Source organism: Exophiala mesophila (genome assembly GCF_000836275.1).
Source record: "Exophiala mesophila strain CBS 40295 unplaced genomic scaffold supercont1.6, whole genome shotgun sequence".
In the NCBI taxonomy this organism is placed as follows: domain Eukaryota; kingdom Fungi; phylum Ascomycota; class Eurotiomycetes; order Chaetothyriales; family Herpotrichiellaceae; genus Exophiala; species Exophiala mesophila.
Genome location: NW_015622509.1, coordinates 1,930,347 through 1,949,353, shown reverse-complemented (window position 1 = coordinate 1,949,353; position 19,007 = coordinate 1,930,347). Strand labels below are relative to the sequence as shown.

The window sequence follows — 19,007 nt, the reverse complement described above, 5'->3', positions numbered from 1 at the left end:
TTTCCATGTTCGTCACCCCAATCATCAGAATCGACCAAAATATGTCCTCACCAAATCAATTAAATGATACAATCGTCGTTTTATGATAATGATAATAGCTTGCAGATAGAAAGTGATGCTTGGATTGACTCAGCCATCAACGATGTTCATGGTTCAGGTAGGCACGCCGCATGATATCGCGTGTCTGGCTGCAGCCTGTATCCTCGCTTTTATTTCAATTTATCATTCCAGAGTTGATCCTATTGACCGATTACCGGTTGCCCAGGTCGTTTGCCATACAAATCCTGGGCTCTAGCCGAATAGCCGTTCGGAAGGCAAGTTGTGAACGATTGCAACATCTCCATGGGCCATGGAAGGAATGCCGCGCCCAAGCACTCGTCGAGTCCACTCCACAAGGTCATCTACCAATACGCTCAACCCGGAGCAACTTGGATTTGACCCTATTACTCCATGGCTTTGAAAAATGGGGTGTTTAGCTTTGCACAAAGAAGAAAAAACCCAAGGCCCACTTTGGAGAAATATGATGACCAAGTTTGATATTTTTATTATTGAATTTGAACACAATAATGACTGTCATGGCACGACATGCCTGCCTAGAAAATGCTGTAGTAACAATAATAAACCAAGGTAAGAGTCGACGGCCTGACTGTAAAGATGACTCCTCGGTCCAAGAGCCGTGGTGACTTGCCAATAACGATCGAATGAGTCCTGATCCAGGCCCGAGTCCCCCTGGTAGAAATCTCCAATCCCTACCACGCTACACTATTCTTCTGCGTAAACAGGCCTGCAGAAAAAGTTGGCCTGCATCTGAATCCCCTCCACACGGCCAGTCTCGGGCAGTAGGCAACTCACAGGCGCCTAATAATTACCGTAGTAGCTAACCTAAAAGCTACTTGCACCGTGTCAAGTGACACGGGACGCGGGCACTCAGGCACTCTTTTGCCCTGGCTGCAGCTTTTTGAAGTGAGTCGAGTCTCCACCTCTGACCATTGCAAGGACGCACACAAGCATACAAGCACACAAACACACTAGGCACAACGCAGACTAAGTACGCACACTACCTAGGTACGCACACTGCTGGCGGCCATTACCAGTCAACCATACCCCCGTGTGCCAGTGCTTGTAGTGCATAACCACTGCCAGTCCGAGTACGACTGACGCCCACTACTCCGGACTCTGCCTGCACTCACACTGACTCTTCCCAGTCACTAGTACTACCACTCCTCACTCACACTCCAACTGCCACTCACAATCATAACCACAACCACTGCTTCCTCTTCCATTTCTATCCACTCCAACCGATCACCGACCACCGACCGCACCACCACTTTTATTTCTCCTCCCCGACCTCACCTTGTCCTCATTTGTCCTCGCGCAGTCCCCTCCATATCTTCATTTCTACCCATTCTCATTCTCATCTGTCCCTCATCTCTAATCCTCGAGTCTCTCGTTCCCCCCCAGTCCGTCAGGGTTTTTCCCTGGCGTCTGCATGAAATTTCTACCACTCAAAAATAATCACCACATCTCTCACACTCCAGAGCCCCCTCGCAGTCTGTCCACCAGCTGACGAACCTCTCCTACGAGTGACCTTCCTTCTTCCTCTATCGACCTTCCTGCTCGAGTCCCGGCTCCTCCTCCTCGTCATCCTCCTCCTCCCACCACTGACCCTCGGTGTCTCAGACGCCGCTTTGTGCACCGTTTCCTCCCCGCCGCCAATGAGGCTCGAAGCCTGACTGAGATCTCTCTCAGACTAGTCTCCCTGTCCTGCGGTCGAACCCACCTCTAGACCTTCGTCTGCTCAGATCTGCCCAAGTCATCATCACATCAATTCAACCTTGCCTCATCGAGCCTCGACGACAATTACACCGTCGACTAGTCAAGACATCCCAACCACAGACTTTGTTAGCCACTTGGTTGCACGGATCATACGTATCTCGGGTTGTGCCTTGACCTCAACATCATCTGGGGTGCTCTGTTACGCAAAGTTCAGAGCCAGAGGACCAAAGTCAAATCAGCTTCGTGCTGGGTTCGCGCACTTGCGACCTTGCATTGGTCACTCAACACTACAGCCAGCACAGTGCTGGTGAGGGGTAACTAGTTCGAGCAGAAAATCCTCCCTTGAGGTTTTGGTCCTTCGATCTCGATACGGTCATGTCTGCTTCAACTTCAACCGCTGTGCCGGTTTTCTCATACGCACAGGCTGCAAAAGGTCTAGCTCCAGCATCCTCCCAGGCCGCCTCGAGAAATGAGGTCCCAACTTCGGACAAGGCTGGTAAAGACAAACCAACCCAAGCTGTAGCTTCAGTCCCTACTCCCAAATCTTCTCAGCCGGCTTTGGGAGGCGACGGCAAGTCAACTACAGTCGATTCAGCCACTGCGAGCTCCACACCAGACATCCTGGCATCCAGCGAGGTCGGACAGAAAACCACTGAAAACTCGCAACAAGAGTCGCAACAAACTCCACAGAATGACACACTGGCCAAGGTTAATGGTGTATCGCCTAACGCTGCGTCAGCCCAAGATGTGCAGAGCAATACGAGGCCTGCCCTGACCAATGGTCGAGCTGACTCTTCTGATCGCTCTCCCACCGTTGCAACACGCGATGATAGCTCTCAGAGCACTAGCGACAAAAAGACAAAAGACACAGATGATGATTGGGAAAAGGTATCTAATCCTTCGATAGCGCCGGAAAAGGAGCTCAAGGCTGCTCCCATTCCAACTGTCAACATCTGGAAACAGAGACAAGAGGCACAGGCGGCAAAGAAGAAAGAAGTCACCGCTACTCCTGCGACACTTCCGAGCTCACAGCAAAAGCCGAAACCAGAAGAGAACAAGCGTAGGCCATCAACCAAGGATCAGCCTACCATTGATCGAGAGGGTCGAAACGGCGAGGTTGGCCGTCCCGGCGTCCGCAAGGACAATACATCCACTCGCTCTCCTCGATCCATTTCCAGACAGGGTGAGACTCAAACCGAGTCCGAAGCACCTCCTACCGTCGGCGACTCTCAGTCATGGCCAACTCCCGAAAGTTCGATGCCCGACGAACGACGCAAGTCATCAAGCTATGAGAAAGTGGATAAACCGGATCCCAAATTCAACGTGCAAAAGTCTCACGGCAAGAGCTGGGTCTCCGTGCCATTTGTACCATCCGCAAAATTTGAAACTCAACTCCCCCCAGCGGCTGCCCGTCGAGGTGGCCGGGGCTCTGCCAGGGGTGCTCGAGACGCTGGTGCACGAGGAGCTACAGGCAATGTTACAGAAAAGCAAGAAACCAGTGGTTTGATGGGACCCCCTCCAATTCCTAGACCTTCTGGTGAGCAAGACCGTGGACGTAGGTCCGAAGGTCAGAGTGGTGCACGCGGTGCGTCCGTTCCCACTAGTTCAACGGCAAATCGCCAACCAAACGGCGACGAGAGCCTAGCCACTATCGGACAGCGATCTTTGGCTATGGACAAGGAATTTATTCCCAGCGAGAACGCTACGACATCCAACTCTTCGCATATCCGCGATCAATCTGCAAAGACAACAATGAGCTCCAGATCATCCTCTGGACACACTGGTCATGCCGGCCACCGAGCTTCAGATGGTAACACTAACTTGAACGATCAAGCCATGGGCTATTCCCATGTCTCTGAGCAGGGCACGAGGCAGTCCAGTTCTGGTGATAGGTTCAAAGGCGTTGGAGCAACGTCTGGCCCACCCCGTGGCAACGGAGACTTTGCGAGAGATCGTACGGCTGTAAGAAATCGTGAATGGTCACGAGACAAGCCGGAAAATGCACGTGAAAAGGTCGAGTCTTGGAGAGATCGAGAGAACTCTAATGATCAAGGCAGCCGTCGCGACACCCGTACTGAGCGTGGGGGCCGTAATGGACCATTCCGTGGAGCACGGGGCGGCCATAGCTTCGGTTCTACATATGGTTCACACACTTCACCACTGCCTCAGAATGGGTTTGAGCCAGCTAGGTCAACCTCTCAGTCTGGGACGCGATCGAGACAATCCTCGCAGCCCTTTGTTCCAACCCAGACGGCCACAAATCCCCGTCAGAATCCACGATCGCAGTCTATTCCGGTGCAAATGGTGTATCCCCAATACTATCAGACTGGTCACAACGTTGCGCATGGTCTGCCACCGCTGCAGACTGATGGTTACGGATACCCACAGATGCCCCTGCAACCAGGCATTATGAGCGCAATGCCCTACAACGAGCCGTTGAATCAGTTAGCGTTGATGTCAATGGTCGTGACTCAGATGTAAGTGCTGGTTTCTTGTCTGGGCTGTCACTATTCTGACTAACAATTTTTGCAGTGAATACTACTTCTCGATCGACAACCTTTGTAAGGACGTTTTCCTACGCAAGCACATGGATGGTCAAGGCTGGGTCCCTCTGAGCGTCATCACCAACTTCAAGAGAATCAAGACTCTGACTGAGGAGAACATGGCAATCGAAACCCTACGTTTTATCTGTCAGACCGTCAGAAGCGTCGATTTTCTTCCTGGTATTGATGGCGATGACCGTCTCCGTAGCCGGGATAACTGGAGAGATTTTGTGCTTCCCCCAGAGGAGAGATTCGAGTCTGCTCGGCACGATGGGCCTGTCCACGCACCACAGCAGTACATGCAAATTTACCCAGGCGCACACAACTCGTTTGAGGGTGGCTTAGATGCTGAACAAGCACAGAGTCCGCCTCCTATTGGAGGTGGTGTGCCCAATGGTGTTTTCAGCCATGGGTCGCCCCCTACGTTCACTCCAGGACTTCCCATCGATCTTCACTCGACTAACGGCACTTTCATCCCACCCATTGAGGATTCTCTGGCTGCTGACATGCGCCACCCATCAACCCAGACTGTTCCTCCTCACATCCCTGCCACGCTTAGGTCTCCACCACTTCAAGGCTCACCGTCACAAGTTGCTCACATCAACGGACATCGTCGTCAGTCGTCTCGCTCAGATATCGAAGCGAATGTTTTCCCAGACGAAAGCATTCCCAACATCAATATTCGTATGCAACAACGTACAGCAAGCACGAAAGCTGAGACAGTGGCTCGCTCCTCTCAAGTGCAGGTGGCAGCGCAAGACTCCAACGGCGTGGCCCAAGAAGCATCTGATCCAAGCACACAGCAAGGTGCACCCAGCTTACGGGGTGGTGCAGGGAGCCTGGAACAGTAAGCCGGCACTTCTTGTTTGAAGTCAGTGAGCTAATCATGGCAGACTGGAGCAATTTCGCACCACATCATTTGCGAGCATGAAAGGAATTTCGTTTGGAGAAGAAAGCTCAGTTATGTATTACACGAGGGACGGCCATGAGACACAGCTTCCTCCTCCCCGCCCGGGTGAATACGACCAAGACTATCTGTCAGTGCGTGACGCTGCATTTGAGCAAAAGCAACACGGGGTGGAGGGAGCGCTGGAGCCCCTTTACTCCTTCTGGGTTGATTTCCTCAGTGCCAGATTCAATCTTGGAATGTACGAGGAGTTCAAGACTGCTGCATTGGGTGAAGCGGACGCCAATCACGTCAATGGCATCCTTCACTTGATTCGCTACTACACCAAGGTGTTGAATGGAGAAGTGGCCATCAGCGAACGCATTGCGTCTGACATGGTGTCCATTGCAAGATCTTACCAGGTCAATGATCGTGTGTTGTTCCAGACTCTGCGAGCAGCATGGCGAAACGGAGCTACAAACATGAAGACGATCAAGCGACTGGGTGATCACTTCACCGCGGAAGAAAAAGCGGAGCTTGACAAGAGTGGCTGAAGGTCCGACAACAGTAGCAGGTCTTTTAGCATTGCGATGTGCCGAAACCATGTCATGATGCAAGATTTGCGATTTCGGACACATCTATGTACTGGTGGACGCTAGGGCGAGGTGTCGCTCAAGGCCGATATGGTCGCCGAATCGAGCGACAGCATCTTGGAGTCATGATTGCCATCTGACCAAGACAGATGTGCAATTTGTCGGTGTTGTGTGCTGCTGAGATGTATGTTTTGCCGACCTGGTTGTTGGGCCACGGCGGCCATCCTCAACTGATACCTTTTCTTTGTTTTGTGCTGCATGGGCTGGCGCTATTGGTGGTCTGATTCAAGCGGCAGGCCTTTGCAAGATTCAAAGGCTTTGTTGTGGCAGACATACGACCAGTCATGATTGATTTACAACATACCCAGGATGACTTGTTGACTCTCATCTCTGTGGAACGGGACGAGTATCCCTCTTTTTATTTTTGCTGCGTTCTTGCATAGACCAACATGGGAGGAAGGGGAGGGACGGACGAGTTGAAGGACACTGGGGCTGCCCATGAACAATGTCGATGGGCAGATGTGAGTGGTGGCACTGGATTATTCTAGCTTGCTCGATACCCTGGAGGAGCCTCGATTGTGATCTGAGCAGGACATGCCAAAGGTCAGGTCAGGGCAATGTCATGCCATGCCAGTCAACGACGGTGCTTTTTTCTTCTTCTATTTGTTTCATGGTCAGAGGTACCATGGATGTGTTCAAATGGCCAGCCATATTGCATGGAAAGCATGGAGCGCAGGAAATCACATGTGTGGGCAAATGTGGCCGAGATGCCACTCTTCCTCTTCCTCATCCTCATCCGTTTGTTTCTTTAATTGTACGCCGACTGACAGCATGAAAGAGCGTCAAAGACAAAAGTTTGTACACAGTATCATGAGATTAAAAAAAAGCTTGTTGGGGAGAGTTTTTGATGGAGTTTTTGATTGTGATTCTAGTCTGAACTAGAGTAAAGGGCATACATAGCTGTGGCCCTAGATAGCAGGGCTTGAAGCCGTCAACTGACGATATTGACGTGTGTTGTTCACGGCCACATATAGGCCATGGAGTGCGTTGGGAGAGGAGCAGGCAGGTAGGCATGAACGGTTGAGCTCTGTGTGAGAAATTGATAGAGAGGATGGAGAGGATGAGTGTCGCAGCCAGGACACATATCAGATTGCTCTTGCTCCTTCCTGCCTTTGCCCTGGATCAGCCAGAGTCCGACAAACAAGGCAGTTGCGGTTGCGGTTCAAATGCCAAGGGCCAAAGGCCAAGTAACCACGACGGAAGCCTCGATTTCGATCGGTGTTACTCCTCCTGCAACACATCCTTGTAGACACAGACAGGCTCTAGTCCAGAACATCATCATTGCTGCGATGTCCATCCATCCTTCCTTGAAGTTCTGTCAGCCTCCGGAGACGCACACACACACAGTCATCGAGTAGAGTCCAGTATGATCCGATCGATCGATCGATCGATCAATTAAGATCCAACTTCCACAACCCATCTCCCAAATAATGACCGGCACTAATCGCGACGCCCTTTTTCTTCTCCTTCATCTCCTTTGTCCCCATATCCAGTTCCCCAATCATACAAATTTCATTTTTTCCTTCCGCCGCAATCGCCACCACCTCACCCTTCTTGTAACCCTCCCCATCCTCATCCTCATCCCCATCCCCGGGTAACCAACCTCCTTTACTCGTCAACCCCGGCACCATGAGCGCCGCACCGGATAAAACAAATCGGATTGCTCCTCTATCGATCTTGATTGTTTTAAACGCATGGGGATATTGATGCACGACTTTCAGGTGTGGGATGATAGGGTCGTCCATGTGTTGGTAGAAGAGCGGGGAATTGTCGAGCGAGTACAGGGAGACCCGGTCGGGGAGTTTGACATGGTCGAGTTGGGATTTTTTGGGGATCAGGTCGTCGATGTGGGGGGTGAGGTCGGGGTATTGCTCGAGGATTTTACTCCGGATGGCGCGTTGCACGGAGGATTTGACTTTTGATTTCGCGCCGGGTGGGAGGCTGTGGTGGGGAAAGGAGAGAGAAGTTGGTTAGTTGAAAAGAATGGCGAAATGGTGGTGATGGTGGAGGGGAGAGAGACGGAATCGGAGAGAGGGAATGGGATGGACTGGAGGTGGATAGGATAGGGATTAATGGGTTGCTGACTTACTCCTTCTTGAACATGACTATGGAGATATTGACCACTCAAGGGTCAGGGGTGTTTGGTGAGGAGGGTGGTAAGGGAGTGAGTATGCGGTGACAAGAAATTGTGGTGGTGGTGGTAGTTGGTAGCATTGACGTCGTTGCAGATTTGATATTGCGTTGGAGGGTACATGTACTGTACTGTACAGTAGTGTAGAACACACCGACAACGGAGTCAGCGGGGTAACTATCTACTACCTGGTACGCATAATTCCTGGCCGCAAATCCAGGCCGTTAGGCTAGACTTCCAGGGGTCAAAAGTCGATGGTGAGGGGTAAAAGGGCGCCGAGGTGCGCCTGGGGCTAAACATCCTATAAAACTTGCAGTTGCTCATCACGTGTCTTTAGGGGATCGATCTTCTTACATCCATCTTGATCCATCTTCTCAACCTCCATCTCAACATCAATTTCATTCCCAAACACGGTCTATCTACAGCACTCCTGATAGTATTTCCCTCGCCATATGCCCTAGAAAACGCACAATCAGAACAGAAGCATGGTTCAAGGGCCCATTCAACTCTCATTCATCCCAGCCAATGTGTCAACCCAAACCTTGCAACCCCTTACCAGTCAATGAGACCCATTTTGCCCATTTTGGGCAACTTCAAACTCCCGTCAATGGCTGGAGCCTCTTCGACACGGTCAAGTGCATCACATATTGCTTCCGCCTCCCTGTCTATATCGGATTCGCCCGTGACTCTGATTGTTGGTTGCAATTTACGTTTGGCTAGCTTTTCACTTCGTTGATGTTGTGTCAAGATGGCTAATAGGTCGATGGTTCGTCCTGAAATGGGTCAGATCATGCTCAGCCCTTAGACTCACCAACGTCTCTCAAGGTAGGTCGTGAACTTTGCCTTGACTTACCTCCGCATTCATACGCAAAAGACTGTCGTGGCGAATCTTCTTGGCCGTTACTTGGAGTCAGAGCCATGATCTCCTGCTTGACCATCCATTCCCATTTCTCTGCGGTTCCACTGGACGTCTTGCTTTCTTGTCGACTGTAAAGATCGCATCTGATTGATACCTCTGCTGTCGAGATCGGTACAATGATCATGGTATACCACAGGTCTGAGTTCACTTCCTTAACAATGCTCAACGGGCCGAGAAGTCGAGTCTGTTTCGGCATCTTTTGAAGACGAGAAAGCCAGCTGAATCGAGTGTGAGACCGGTGAACCTGGTCTGAGAATCCATTTGCTAATCAAGTCAACAAAGTCCGCTTCTAGACGTGCCCTCCGCATCTTCTCACCAATGGTTTTCCAATTCGCTTTGCAATCCACACTCATCCCATGCACCCAAGAACAGCTCCCGAAATCCACATGCGACTTGACATTGTTGAATGGAAGTTTCATGGTATTGGCATCAAAATTGACAAAGATGAGTCCATCTCTCGTCAAGATCAACTTGATTTCAAACAGACCATTTGCTTGAGGATTGAATCCAGGAGATTCATCAAACTTGGGTGCCTTGACCAACCTACCGGTATCGTCATATTGCCAACCATGGTATTTACACGAAAATCGAGTTGAACTTCCACACGATTTCCGAACCACAGTGTATGCGCGATGTCGACATACGTTGTGGAATGCGCGTAAGACGCCGTCTTTCCCTAGGACAGCAAAGAAGGAAACTCCTGCGATGTCGAAAGTGAGATAATCCCCTGGTTTGTCGAATCTACTTCGATGGCAAACGAACAGCCATGTCTTGACTACCATGTCAGTCCAAAATCTCAACCACTTTTCACAATCACATTCCCCCCTCTCACTAGCCCCCATCCTCACCGTTACGTACCTTGGTGAAAAAAGCCCTCTTTTCAAGAAGAAACGCTTCTTCATCGGACAGAACGTCGTCTCCTTTCAAACTCCCTTTTTCGGCCAGATCAAGAGTCGATCCCACTAATGTGGACTTGATCGGGAGAGTTGAAACCACAGCTTGAACTAGTCTGACGATGTGTCCGCCTAACAGGTAGCCCAGACATGACAAGACAAACAAGTATGCTGGGAGAGGGGCGTTGGTGAGAGAAGACACCACCACGAATGTCATCCTGACGCCCAAGTCAAATGACCCTGCCTTGTGCGTAGACACGATGCAATATGGAAGGAGTGAACAAACTGATGGAAGGAAGTTATGTCCAGATATGTATGCGAAAAGACGGCAACCAGAACCAGACGCCGCGATGGCTAGCTGGCTTATCGTGAACTAGTGAGCGAGAGAGAGTGGAAAGGAGGAGGTGGAAGTGGCAGAAAGTCAAGGACGGGTATTTCCATTCCATATCACTCACAACTCAATTCGGGCACTATTTGGGGAACGACCCAGAATGAGAGATCATGACAACGAAGACATGAGTAAGTAACAAGGATCAGGATCATGGAAATGAACCAAACTGCAAGCACCGCCAACATTCATCATTATCCCTACTACAACTAGTTCAGGTATTACAACTACGTAAAATCACCCTCTTGACAACATCCTCGTGTCAGCACATGTCCGTCCGAGTCTATCACGGCGGAAATCACCTTTGAAGATACAGAAAGGCAAGAAGAAGAAAACGACTCATTCCTCAATCACGATTGTGATCGAATCATTAAATCATCGATCCATACCCTGCATATCAATTACTCCGTAGGCATATGAAATCAGGATCCTCGGGCAGCATCCCCGTAGACCAGCCGCCTAGCCTATCTAACTGAATGAATCAATCAATCCATGCCATGTCCTTAGACTCGCTTCTCATTTGGGAATTCCCAAAGAAGGCATGCGATCCAGAGACAGCAGTCCAATGTGAAGTGTGATGGCGATGGCGCTGCAGCTCACGCACACACACACTGTGTAACATCATCCCTCCCTCCCCCACCCCACCTTTTAGCTTTCGGATATCAACGAGTGTGATTGATGAACAACGGAACGTTTGGTTGGTTGGTCGGTTGGTTGACCTATTGATGATTTACGATTTACACCCTGCTGAATTTCCACTTCTTTGAAACTTTATCCTGCGTGTTAGGTCAGGTCAGGTCATGTCATGATGAACATTATCGTAAACTGGAAACGGGAGTAGCTGAGTACTAGGTAGGTAGCAACAGTATAAAATGTCAAGCACATGAAAAAACCACTCCTGTTTTGTGCTGGTGCTGGTGCCACCCCCACTATTTGAGGATACCTTGTTATCCATCAATCGTCAAATGACAATGTCGCTTTGCTCTGCTATGGTCTGGTCTGCTCTGCTCTGCTCTGAGTTGTATCGTGCTAATAAGTGGCTGGATTTAGCTTCCAATTTCAAACAAAAGACAGACACTACGATCTATCTTTTGAGCATTGGAATACCATATTAGGATCACCCAGATCAACCAGGTCAATCAAGTACTTTATACGCTGGAAGGTAGAATCCCTTGAAACCCAACATCCCGATTCTCGGCCGTTATCAGATTCCATCTGCCTTGATTCTGATTCTGATTCGACCTCGTGATTGACATTAGCCCACTGGCCACGGGTCCTCGCCATACGATACGCGCCGACTACCCAATGTACCTTGTTCTGACGAGACGATGAAGACAGATTGAACCGGCATAAGTTCACGACCGTTTTCGAGTAGATCGTAACGGATCCATTCCACACTATCCATCCCTGCTTCTCAATCCTAGTTAGTTCTAATCCCCATTCCCTCGATATTCCCCTTCCCCTTCCCCCCCCACGTAAATACTCGGTCAAATCCCTGATTGCTCTTTTGCCGTCGATCAGACAGACGGATTTATCGTTCCAAAGGCCCGCTGGGTATTCAATAGATCGATTACATACATCGAATCTAAAACTGATAATGGACGCCACCAAAACGCTCCCGGCGTCATGGTACTGTTCGCAGAATCTGTACCAATTGGAGCGAAGAGCCGTCTTCTTCAAAGCATGGTATCTCGTTGGCGCTGTACCCAAATTTGCGATTGATCGTATTATCGAGTATGAATTCGCGGGTGTTACTGTTGTGGTTGAACATGATGGGAATGAGAATTTCAGTGTCGTCAGGAAATCAGATGTATGTAAACCCATTGCATCCGGTGAGGGGAGAAGGAGAAGGTGGTGCGAAGTTCAGGAGTTTGAGTTGTCAGGGTGGTGATGGTGATGGTGAAGTTGTGTTGTGCTGTGCTGTGCTGTCTTGTCTCGATGTTTGACTGCTCTCATTCGTGCTTGATACTGACCTCCAGAGTAGAACCAACCACTAGCACACTACTTGACGCCAACAGGCCTCCTCTTCACCACCATCTCAGAGTCCGCACCACCGTTTGAAGAGTGGTTCCCACCATCACTCCTCCAACTGGTGTCGAAGTATGACTTCCGTCGACTACCACACCGACGCACCATCAAATATCCCGGCAACTTCAATTGGAAAACCATGGTCGATGGGTATCAGGAATGTCTGCACTGTCAATATACCCATCGGTCCTTCAGCGTCAAGTATCCTCCGACCTTCTATGAGGTACACAACCATGGCTCATATAGTCGACATATTGCCGATCCGGCGAATCCCAATGATGGTTTGTTCTTGTATTTCTTCCCTGTTTGCACTCTCAACCTGTACGGTGGGGGGATGAGTAGTTTCCGGGTCTGTCCTGGTGACAAGGTCGGTGAGAGTAGGATGGAATTTGACTATTACTTTGATGACGGTAAAGGTGGAACAGAGGGGTTCGAAGATTATTATAAATTCGTCCGGAAAGTCGCTCTGGAGGATTTCGAGTTGTGTGAAGTTGCTCAGGAGAATCTGTGGAGGGGGGTTTATTCCCAGGGTGTGTTGAACCAGGTCAAGGAGAGTGGTGTTCTTCGTAAGTACTGTCCTCTCCAGAAGAACCTGAAAATCCCCAGAGACGTTCGACTATGGAATACTGCTATGCGATCTGGACTGACAGTCTTCCCAGACTACCAGCAGTTGACTCGGAAAATGGTGGTGGAGAAGTTCAAGGAGGAAGAGGCAGAGAAGAACGCTTTGACACCGGCAAGTAGCCGTGCAAGTGCAGGTTTTGTGGCAAGTGGTCAGGATGATGTCGCCGTGTCTGCATAGTGATGTAAAGATTGATCATAGACATGCAGGTCACAGTCAAATCCCATCTTTCTTCGTAGTACTGCTTTCAAGCGTATCAGGGTCCTTGGCTTCGAGGCTGTCTCCTGTGGCTGGTTGAGCTGACAGCTCGGTGTTTGTAGCTGTTGCTGTCGCCGTTTTATCCTTCGCACTAGCGATTACTGGTGAAGTCACAGCCTTGATACTCTCCTCGGCCTTGTCAATCTGCTTCAGAATGAAAGCGATCGTAGCATCTCGAGCTTTATCGAGTTGTCGAAGTCGTTGGAGTGGCATCTCGGTATAATCAATTGGTTTTATGGTGGGCGCTGTTGACACTGCACCTGAGGATGACGCTGGAGTCGCTGTCGGCGGAGTGCTGTGTTGTTGCGATGACTGAGAATCCGAGCCGCCGGAGGCTGCTGCCATATCAGCTACCAGTTTGGTTTTCTCGGACAATAGATCCCGGAGGATCAGGATACTCTTGTCACGCTCGACGAGTTGACGTGCCAATCTAGCTCTTTGCGCGTCATCGGCCACGTTGTTGTCACCACCATTGGTAGTTCCACTGGCATTGTCGCCAGTAACTCTGGGTCGTTTGACAGAGTCCGCGTCATTTCCTCCGATGCCATGACTTGCACGTTGCCACATTTTGATAGCTTCTCTCGCAACCATCTCAATGTGCGTAAATCGCACAGGGCCAAGTAAAACGCCACCATACCATCTGGCAACCACTACGGTGCCTTGAACGTCAAGATCGACAAGAACTCGTTCCAGGCGTTTGCCAGCATACTTCTCTCCATCGTCATCCGAGCCAGTTGTGTATGTGGCCTTGTCGTTGAGAGTACGTTGATTAGATCTTCTTCGCCACGCGACCATCTTGTGATCTGCCGAGGCAAAATCGGGATGTGATTGGACGGCCTTGATGCTTTGAGTCAATGATACAAGACGGGGCTTGTCGGAAGAGGTTGATGAGGGCGTTACACTCGGGTCTCCTGGGTGGAAATGTGCGATAAATGTTGACGAACGGTCATGAATCGGCGTCGATATGTAGACATTGTCATCGTTTTCGACAGCCAATGGCCGCTTGTTACTGGATGCAGAAGAGGAGGTGGTCATGGCTAAAGCAACAGCAGGCAACGTGGAAAATTTCGTGTCAGTCGGAGGGGAAAGCTGTAAGATTTGTCATCGCGCCTGGAAGGCAAATGAATTTGGTACTCCCTGTGCTCTTGTGCTCTTGTGGGATGGCATCAACATTATTGTGTCTGGAGTGGATTCAACAAGTTTAGATGGAAAGAAACAGATCACCTTATGTGACTGGTCTGATACGCTCGGCTAGTCTATTATTGCCTAGTCGAAGTCCAGCAGGCCGCTTGAAAAAGCGATGCTCGAGGTCAATTTCAAGCATGAAAATCAGGTACATTTCAAGATCAAGTGGACAGATTATGAGTCTGGCTCAAAGCATGAGTATCACAGCTCAATCAAGCTCTTCTTGTGATATCCTGTCGTGCCTGTGTTCTGCCATGTCACGTGTCTTTCACGAACACGTGCACCACGTGATATCATTATCCACGTGACCCATATCGACTTGGCACGCTAAACCGAAATCATCATTTGTGCAAATAGTGGGTGAATGCACAAAAGGACGGGTGTATTGTCGTCCACATCATATCCGTGAGTGAGTCGCAAAGGACACAGGACGGAGTCGTTGTTGAGTCTGAGTCTGAGTCTGAGTCTGAGTCTGAGTCTGAGTCTGAGTCTGAGTCTGAGAGTGAGTCAGAGTCGTTGTTGTCCGAGGTGCAGACACCCCTGACGAGCAATCAGTTCAATTTCATTCCACACAAAAGCAATGCTTGTCAAGATGGGACCGCCAGCTGTGAGAGATGTTTCTTAGACTCTGGTCTCTTGTGTGCAATTCGGCGAGAGGAGACTCGAGATGCTGTGCGAACAAGCCTTCTTTTCTCCGTCATGGTCTCTTTCGTCGCGAATGCTACATGTCGTTCATCCGATGTGGTGCGTCGCCGGATAGGCTTTGGTCTCCCACCCATTTCTTTCTGATAGGCCGATGTTCGTTGTAGCTGCCTGGTGAGGTTGCTGATGTGACGACGGCCGCCTCCGATCACCATATCTGTCCAGTCATCGTCTTCGTCTTCTTCTTCTTCGTCGTCCGATGCCAATGCACTTTCGGTGTTGCCGTTTTCATGAATTTCGCATGGGCCCTCATACTTGCGAATGGCAACCCGACCCTCGTCATAAACCTCATTGATTGCAGCGAGGGCTGTAATTGAAGTTGCACTCGCATGTCTGCTGGAGCGTTGGGTGGACTGTGTCAGCGGCAAAGTGCGATTGCCCCTTCGAACAAGTCTCCAGTCTCCTTCGGGTGCACGACCAGCGGGGAGAAGGGGACCAGGAGTGCTGTCGCGACGAAACGACCCATTTCCATCTTTGAAGGAGCTGTTGGCGCTAGAGACGGAAGATGGATGGAAACCTCGACTGATACGCGTTCCATCCTTATCCAGGTAGTGGCTGGCGCCAGCCAAAGCACCATCTGAGTCGGAACTTTCTGAGCTCGTAAAGCTGATGACCCGATAGTCCTGGTCCTTGTATTGATCCCAAGTGGCTTTATCCAGTCCGACTGGAGGTTCAGCAACAAGGTCGATAACACCAGTGCCTCGAAGATCACGTAGATTCTTATCAAGATGTTCCAGACGCCACTGCGGGTCTGCCTCTACCGAGTGTCTGTAACGACCGAATCCGCTCATCTGCGGCATGGGAGGCAGAGGTTGAATCTTGGGGTTCCAGATGTTGTCGGTGCTGTAGTTTCTCTTAAGATCATCTGGGGTCATGTCCATGGCAGTGATGTCTGGTGGACCAATAGGACTCTTGAAGACAGTGTTATTAAAGGGTTCACAGCTTGAGACGGCTCGTTGGTGGGATGAGTGGAAAGGTTCTGCGCTGCTCAGAGAAGCCTTGCTTGGGGGGCGAGTGTGTTGACTGTAGAGGGAGTCTACTGTGCCGAAAAGATTAGTCATGAGATCAGGGGTTAGAAGGCTAGGAGGGGCTAGAACTGTACCTTTGCACTGTGATCCAAGAAAGATCTTGTCCATGCTCTTGATGATTGATTCTGTGTCTTCGAGTTGTTGGTCGAGCCTACGCAGTTCGCTTCGTTCGGCCAGTGCTACACGAATGGTATTAGAAGATGGATGCCAAGGGTGAATGAACCACTTACCCTTGCCGGTGATGAGCCTCGTAATGGACTCGTACAAAGCCATGTTGCATTGGCGGGGAGTGATTGAGACTTGGGCAAGCAGAAGACTCGTAAAGACAAGGTGCGTCTAGGAGGAGGTAGTGGGAGGCGAGGCCCTGGCTCACAGAGTCTGGGAGAAAGCGGCGACCCCAGATGTTGTGATGGCTGTCTTTGTTGAATTGATCTGGGTGGCTGGAGGGTGGGAAGATGGTGGGAGTGGATTGAGTTGATTGTCGTCAACGGCTCGAATGGATGTGGAAATGGTGAAAGGTATTGACATTAGACAATAAGGGCAGACTAAGGAGATGATGGAGAGAGCGAATGCGGCTGGGATACTTATGCGATGACAAGGACGACGAAATGTACAGTGATGGAGTTGAGAGGGGACGGTTGTGAAGTTGAAGGTGAGGATGAGGGTAAGGATTGGAGGGGAAGTGATGCAGGAGCAGCAGCGAGTGAGGGTGGAAGTGAAGGTGAGAATCAGGGTTCGGGTGAGGCAGTAATTGCAAGTGAATGTGATGCCCCAATTGACACCCATTGATTGACTCTTGACTCTTAAGTGATTGTTGCTGAATTGGAATTCTGAGTAAAATGTCGACCGTGCCTGCTTTCACTCCTTCCTCCCAGAGAGAATCTAACGGGTTGGGCGTGGGGACAGATATTTGCAGGTTTGGTGGATTGAGTCAGAGCTGGAGAAGTGAGTGTATCAACACCTGTCACAGAAGCATTATGGTGGCGACGCCGTCATGAATGGTGTTGAGTATTGACACAGAAGAAAATGCAGACGTGAACAAGCTGACTCTAAACTCCAGCCACTGGCCGTCAACCTCAAGGTAACAATTTGAGGCAGTGGCTTCTCGGTAACTCGCAGCAGATAGAAGATAGCAGACCAAAAAAAGAGTCAGACAGCGAAATCACAATTCAATGGAGTAAGTCAAGACTTATCTCTAAGCTGCTCGGAGGTGCAGCCCGTCTGTTGATCCATCTCAGCCATCTTCCAGATAAGATGGCACTCAACGACCCACGGAGCTCTCTGGAACGCGTCCATCGCATGTCCCTTGTACCTTCTGGCAACCGGAGTAGCACAAACACGGCGACAAGAATACCACCTCTCAGTCCTTCTTGGATTTTGACTTGTTTGAAAGCCAGTTTAGCCAGGCTGGTTTGCAACTATGTTCACAATGGTCTAACAAAGGACAGAAATCATTGTGTACACGAGGACATGGCTCTTATCAACAAGGTCGGTGACAGGGTCAAGATCCAGGCCGACCAAGAGATGAGGGGTGACAGCAAGCAAATTGTTGTACACCAACTGGGCTGATAAGACACGTTCCATGAGTTGAGTCCATCATACCATGATAAGTCCGGATGAGAGGTCATGCGTCAGAGGTTCAAATTCATGACTGACAAGGCTTGCGTATTGAGGGAAATGCTGTACAACGAGGATAAAGACAAACAATTGAAGATAAACACAGGATTGGTAGCAGACTGGTGTAAGGTAACTAGGATATAAGTGGACGTGGTGGATGTTGTAGGTTGACTACCCAATGTTAGCACAGTGAGGTCACCAGTCTCCTCCATTTCAACGGCTTGGTGCACCATGTGGCTAAGATTAGAAAGTTGCTGGGATAGAACATTGGGGGATCAGCATTGACAAATACAGACAGCTGAATATGCGTCTGGACCTGGGTCTGGGTGCAATAATGGTCCAACCAACCTGCCTGGCTCGATCTTGTCACTCCTGGGTCTGGGTTGGAGGGGATAAACCCCAGATTCAAGCTGGAGAGCGGAGATGCAGGATGAGATCAAGAGATGTCATGGGTTGAAATATTCTGGTTGGAACGCGAAGCAGTGCAGGTAGCCGTCGGATGGTCGTTCCGTTGCAGTATGACCCTGGCTAGGAGCTGGCCGTTGCCAAAACAAACAAGCAGGGACATGGGGAGTGTTTGCAAGCTTCGTAGTAGAAGTAAGAGAGAGAAGCATGGCGGTGCGAAAACAGACGACGAGAGAATGCAAACGCGTGGATGAATCGTTTGCTGAATTTCAAGCTTGAATTGCCATCTGGTTGCCAAGTTCTTCATCATCGCGTACTTCCGGGATGGTAGCTACCACCTAACAAGCAGCCCGGGTGACATGTACAGTGGGTTAGGTAGGTAGCTTAATGTAGGTACCTGACTCAAGCCAGAAGAAGCCCGAGGCTCAAGTTCGAATGGAAATAGGTGTGCAGAAGTGCCTAGAGGGCCTAAATCTGGAACATAAATCCGAGGACTTTAAGCGTTGCTTGGGCATTCTTAGCCACAATTGGAGGAAGGCCCAGGCCCCATGACTATTTGACCTGTCGTCTCGACCAAGCTTCTTCTAAGTTGCTTGTATCTTTCGACCATGGAACAAGTGCTACAGCCACAATCCTGATAGGCATGTATGTACATGCACTGATGATCTCTTAACTAACTGTACCCGACTTAGTCATCAAAGAAGTTCTGAGAGGATGCTGATGAGCAAGGCTGGAGATAAGTGTTTAGGATCGGCAGGGCGATTGAATTTGTTAGCTGCGCCACCCTCGTCGATTTACGAATACGAGTGTGCGAAACTGGCTAAGTTAGGCCGCCAGCCTACAACTTGAACCCTAGACTGCGCCTTGGGCTTCACCTGATGTCATTGGGAATGAGCCTTGTGCCGATTAGGACGATCTGGTGCCTATGAGATCACAGGGTCTAGCCTGAGACCATGTCACAACGTGGCTTATA

General features: G+C 50.0%; 5 protein-coding genes across 6 annotated transcripts; 2 read left to right on the top strand and 3 right to left on the bottom strand.

Annotated features, from left to right (window-relative positions):
- The first annotated feature begins 1,139 nt into the window (after positions 1–1,139).
- On the top strand, positions 1,140–7,223 carry PV10_08581. Of its 2 annotated transcripts, XM_016373619.1 has the most exons (3): positions 1,140–4,253; positions 4,309–5,166; positions 5,213–7,223. In XM_016373619.1, the coding sequence occupies exons 1-3, from the start codon at positions 2,152–2,154 to the stop codon at positions 5,757–5,759; spliced, it is 3,507 nt and encodes a 1,168-aa protein (XP_016220530.1). In that variant the 5' UTR covers positions 1,140–2,151; the 3' UTR covers positions 5,760–7,223. The 2 variants fall into 2 exon arrangements, with proteins under 2 accessions (XP_016220530.1, XP_016220531.1); XM_016373620.1 differs by having other exon boundaries at positions 4,309–7,223.
- Positions 6,687–8,107, bottom strand: PV10_08580 (uncharacterized protein). The gene is made up of 2 exons (XM_016373618.1): positions 7,948–8,107; positions 6,687–7,799 (listed from the first exon to the last, which is right to left on the bottom strand). The coding sequence occupies exons 1-2, from the start codon at positions 7,959–7,961 to the stop codon at positions 7,250–7,252; spliced, it is 564 nt and encodes a 187-aa protein (XP_016220529.1). The 5' UTR covers positions 7,962–8,107; the 3' UTR covers positions 6,687–7,249.
- Positions 8,108–8,276: 169 nt separating this feature from the next.
- Positions 8,277–10,204, bottom strand: PV10_08579 (uncharacterized protein). Its single transcript, XM_016373617.1, has 4 exons — positions 9,767–10,204; positions 9,225–9,678; positions 8,843–9,172; positions 8,277–8,762 (listed from the first exon to the last, which is right to left on the bottom strand). The coding sequence occupies exons 1-4, from the start codon at positions 10,016–10,018 to the stop codon at positions 8,542–8,544; spliced, it is 1,257 nt and encodes a 418-aa protein (XP_016220528.1). The 5' UTR covers positions 10,019–10,204; the 3' UTR covers positions 8,277–8,541.
- A 1,152-nt stretch (positions 10,205–11,356) lies between these two features.
- On the top strand, positions 11,357–13,078 carry PV10_08578 (uncharacterized protein). Its single transcript, XM_016373616.1, has 4 exons — positions 11,357–11,612; positions 11,711–11,999; positions 12,174–12,783; positions 12,877–13,078. Exons 2-4 carry the CDS (start codon positions 11,787–11,789, stop codon positions 13,017–13,019), a joined length of 966 nt encoding a protein of 321 aa, XP_016220527.1. The 5' UTR covers positions 11,357–11,612; positions 11,711–11,786; the 3' UTR covers positions 13,020–13,078.
- On the bottom strand, positions 11,672–14,361 carry PV10_08577 (uncharacterized protein). The gene has a single exon (XM_016373615.1). The coding sequence runs from the start codon at positions 14,130–14,132 to the stop codon at positions 13,056–13,058; it is 1,077 nt and encodes a 358-aa protein (XP_016220526.1). The 5' UTR covers positions 14,133–14,361; the 3' UTR covers positions 11,672–13,055.
- Between the last annotated feature and the right edge of the window lie 4,646 nt (positions 14,362–19,007).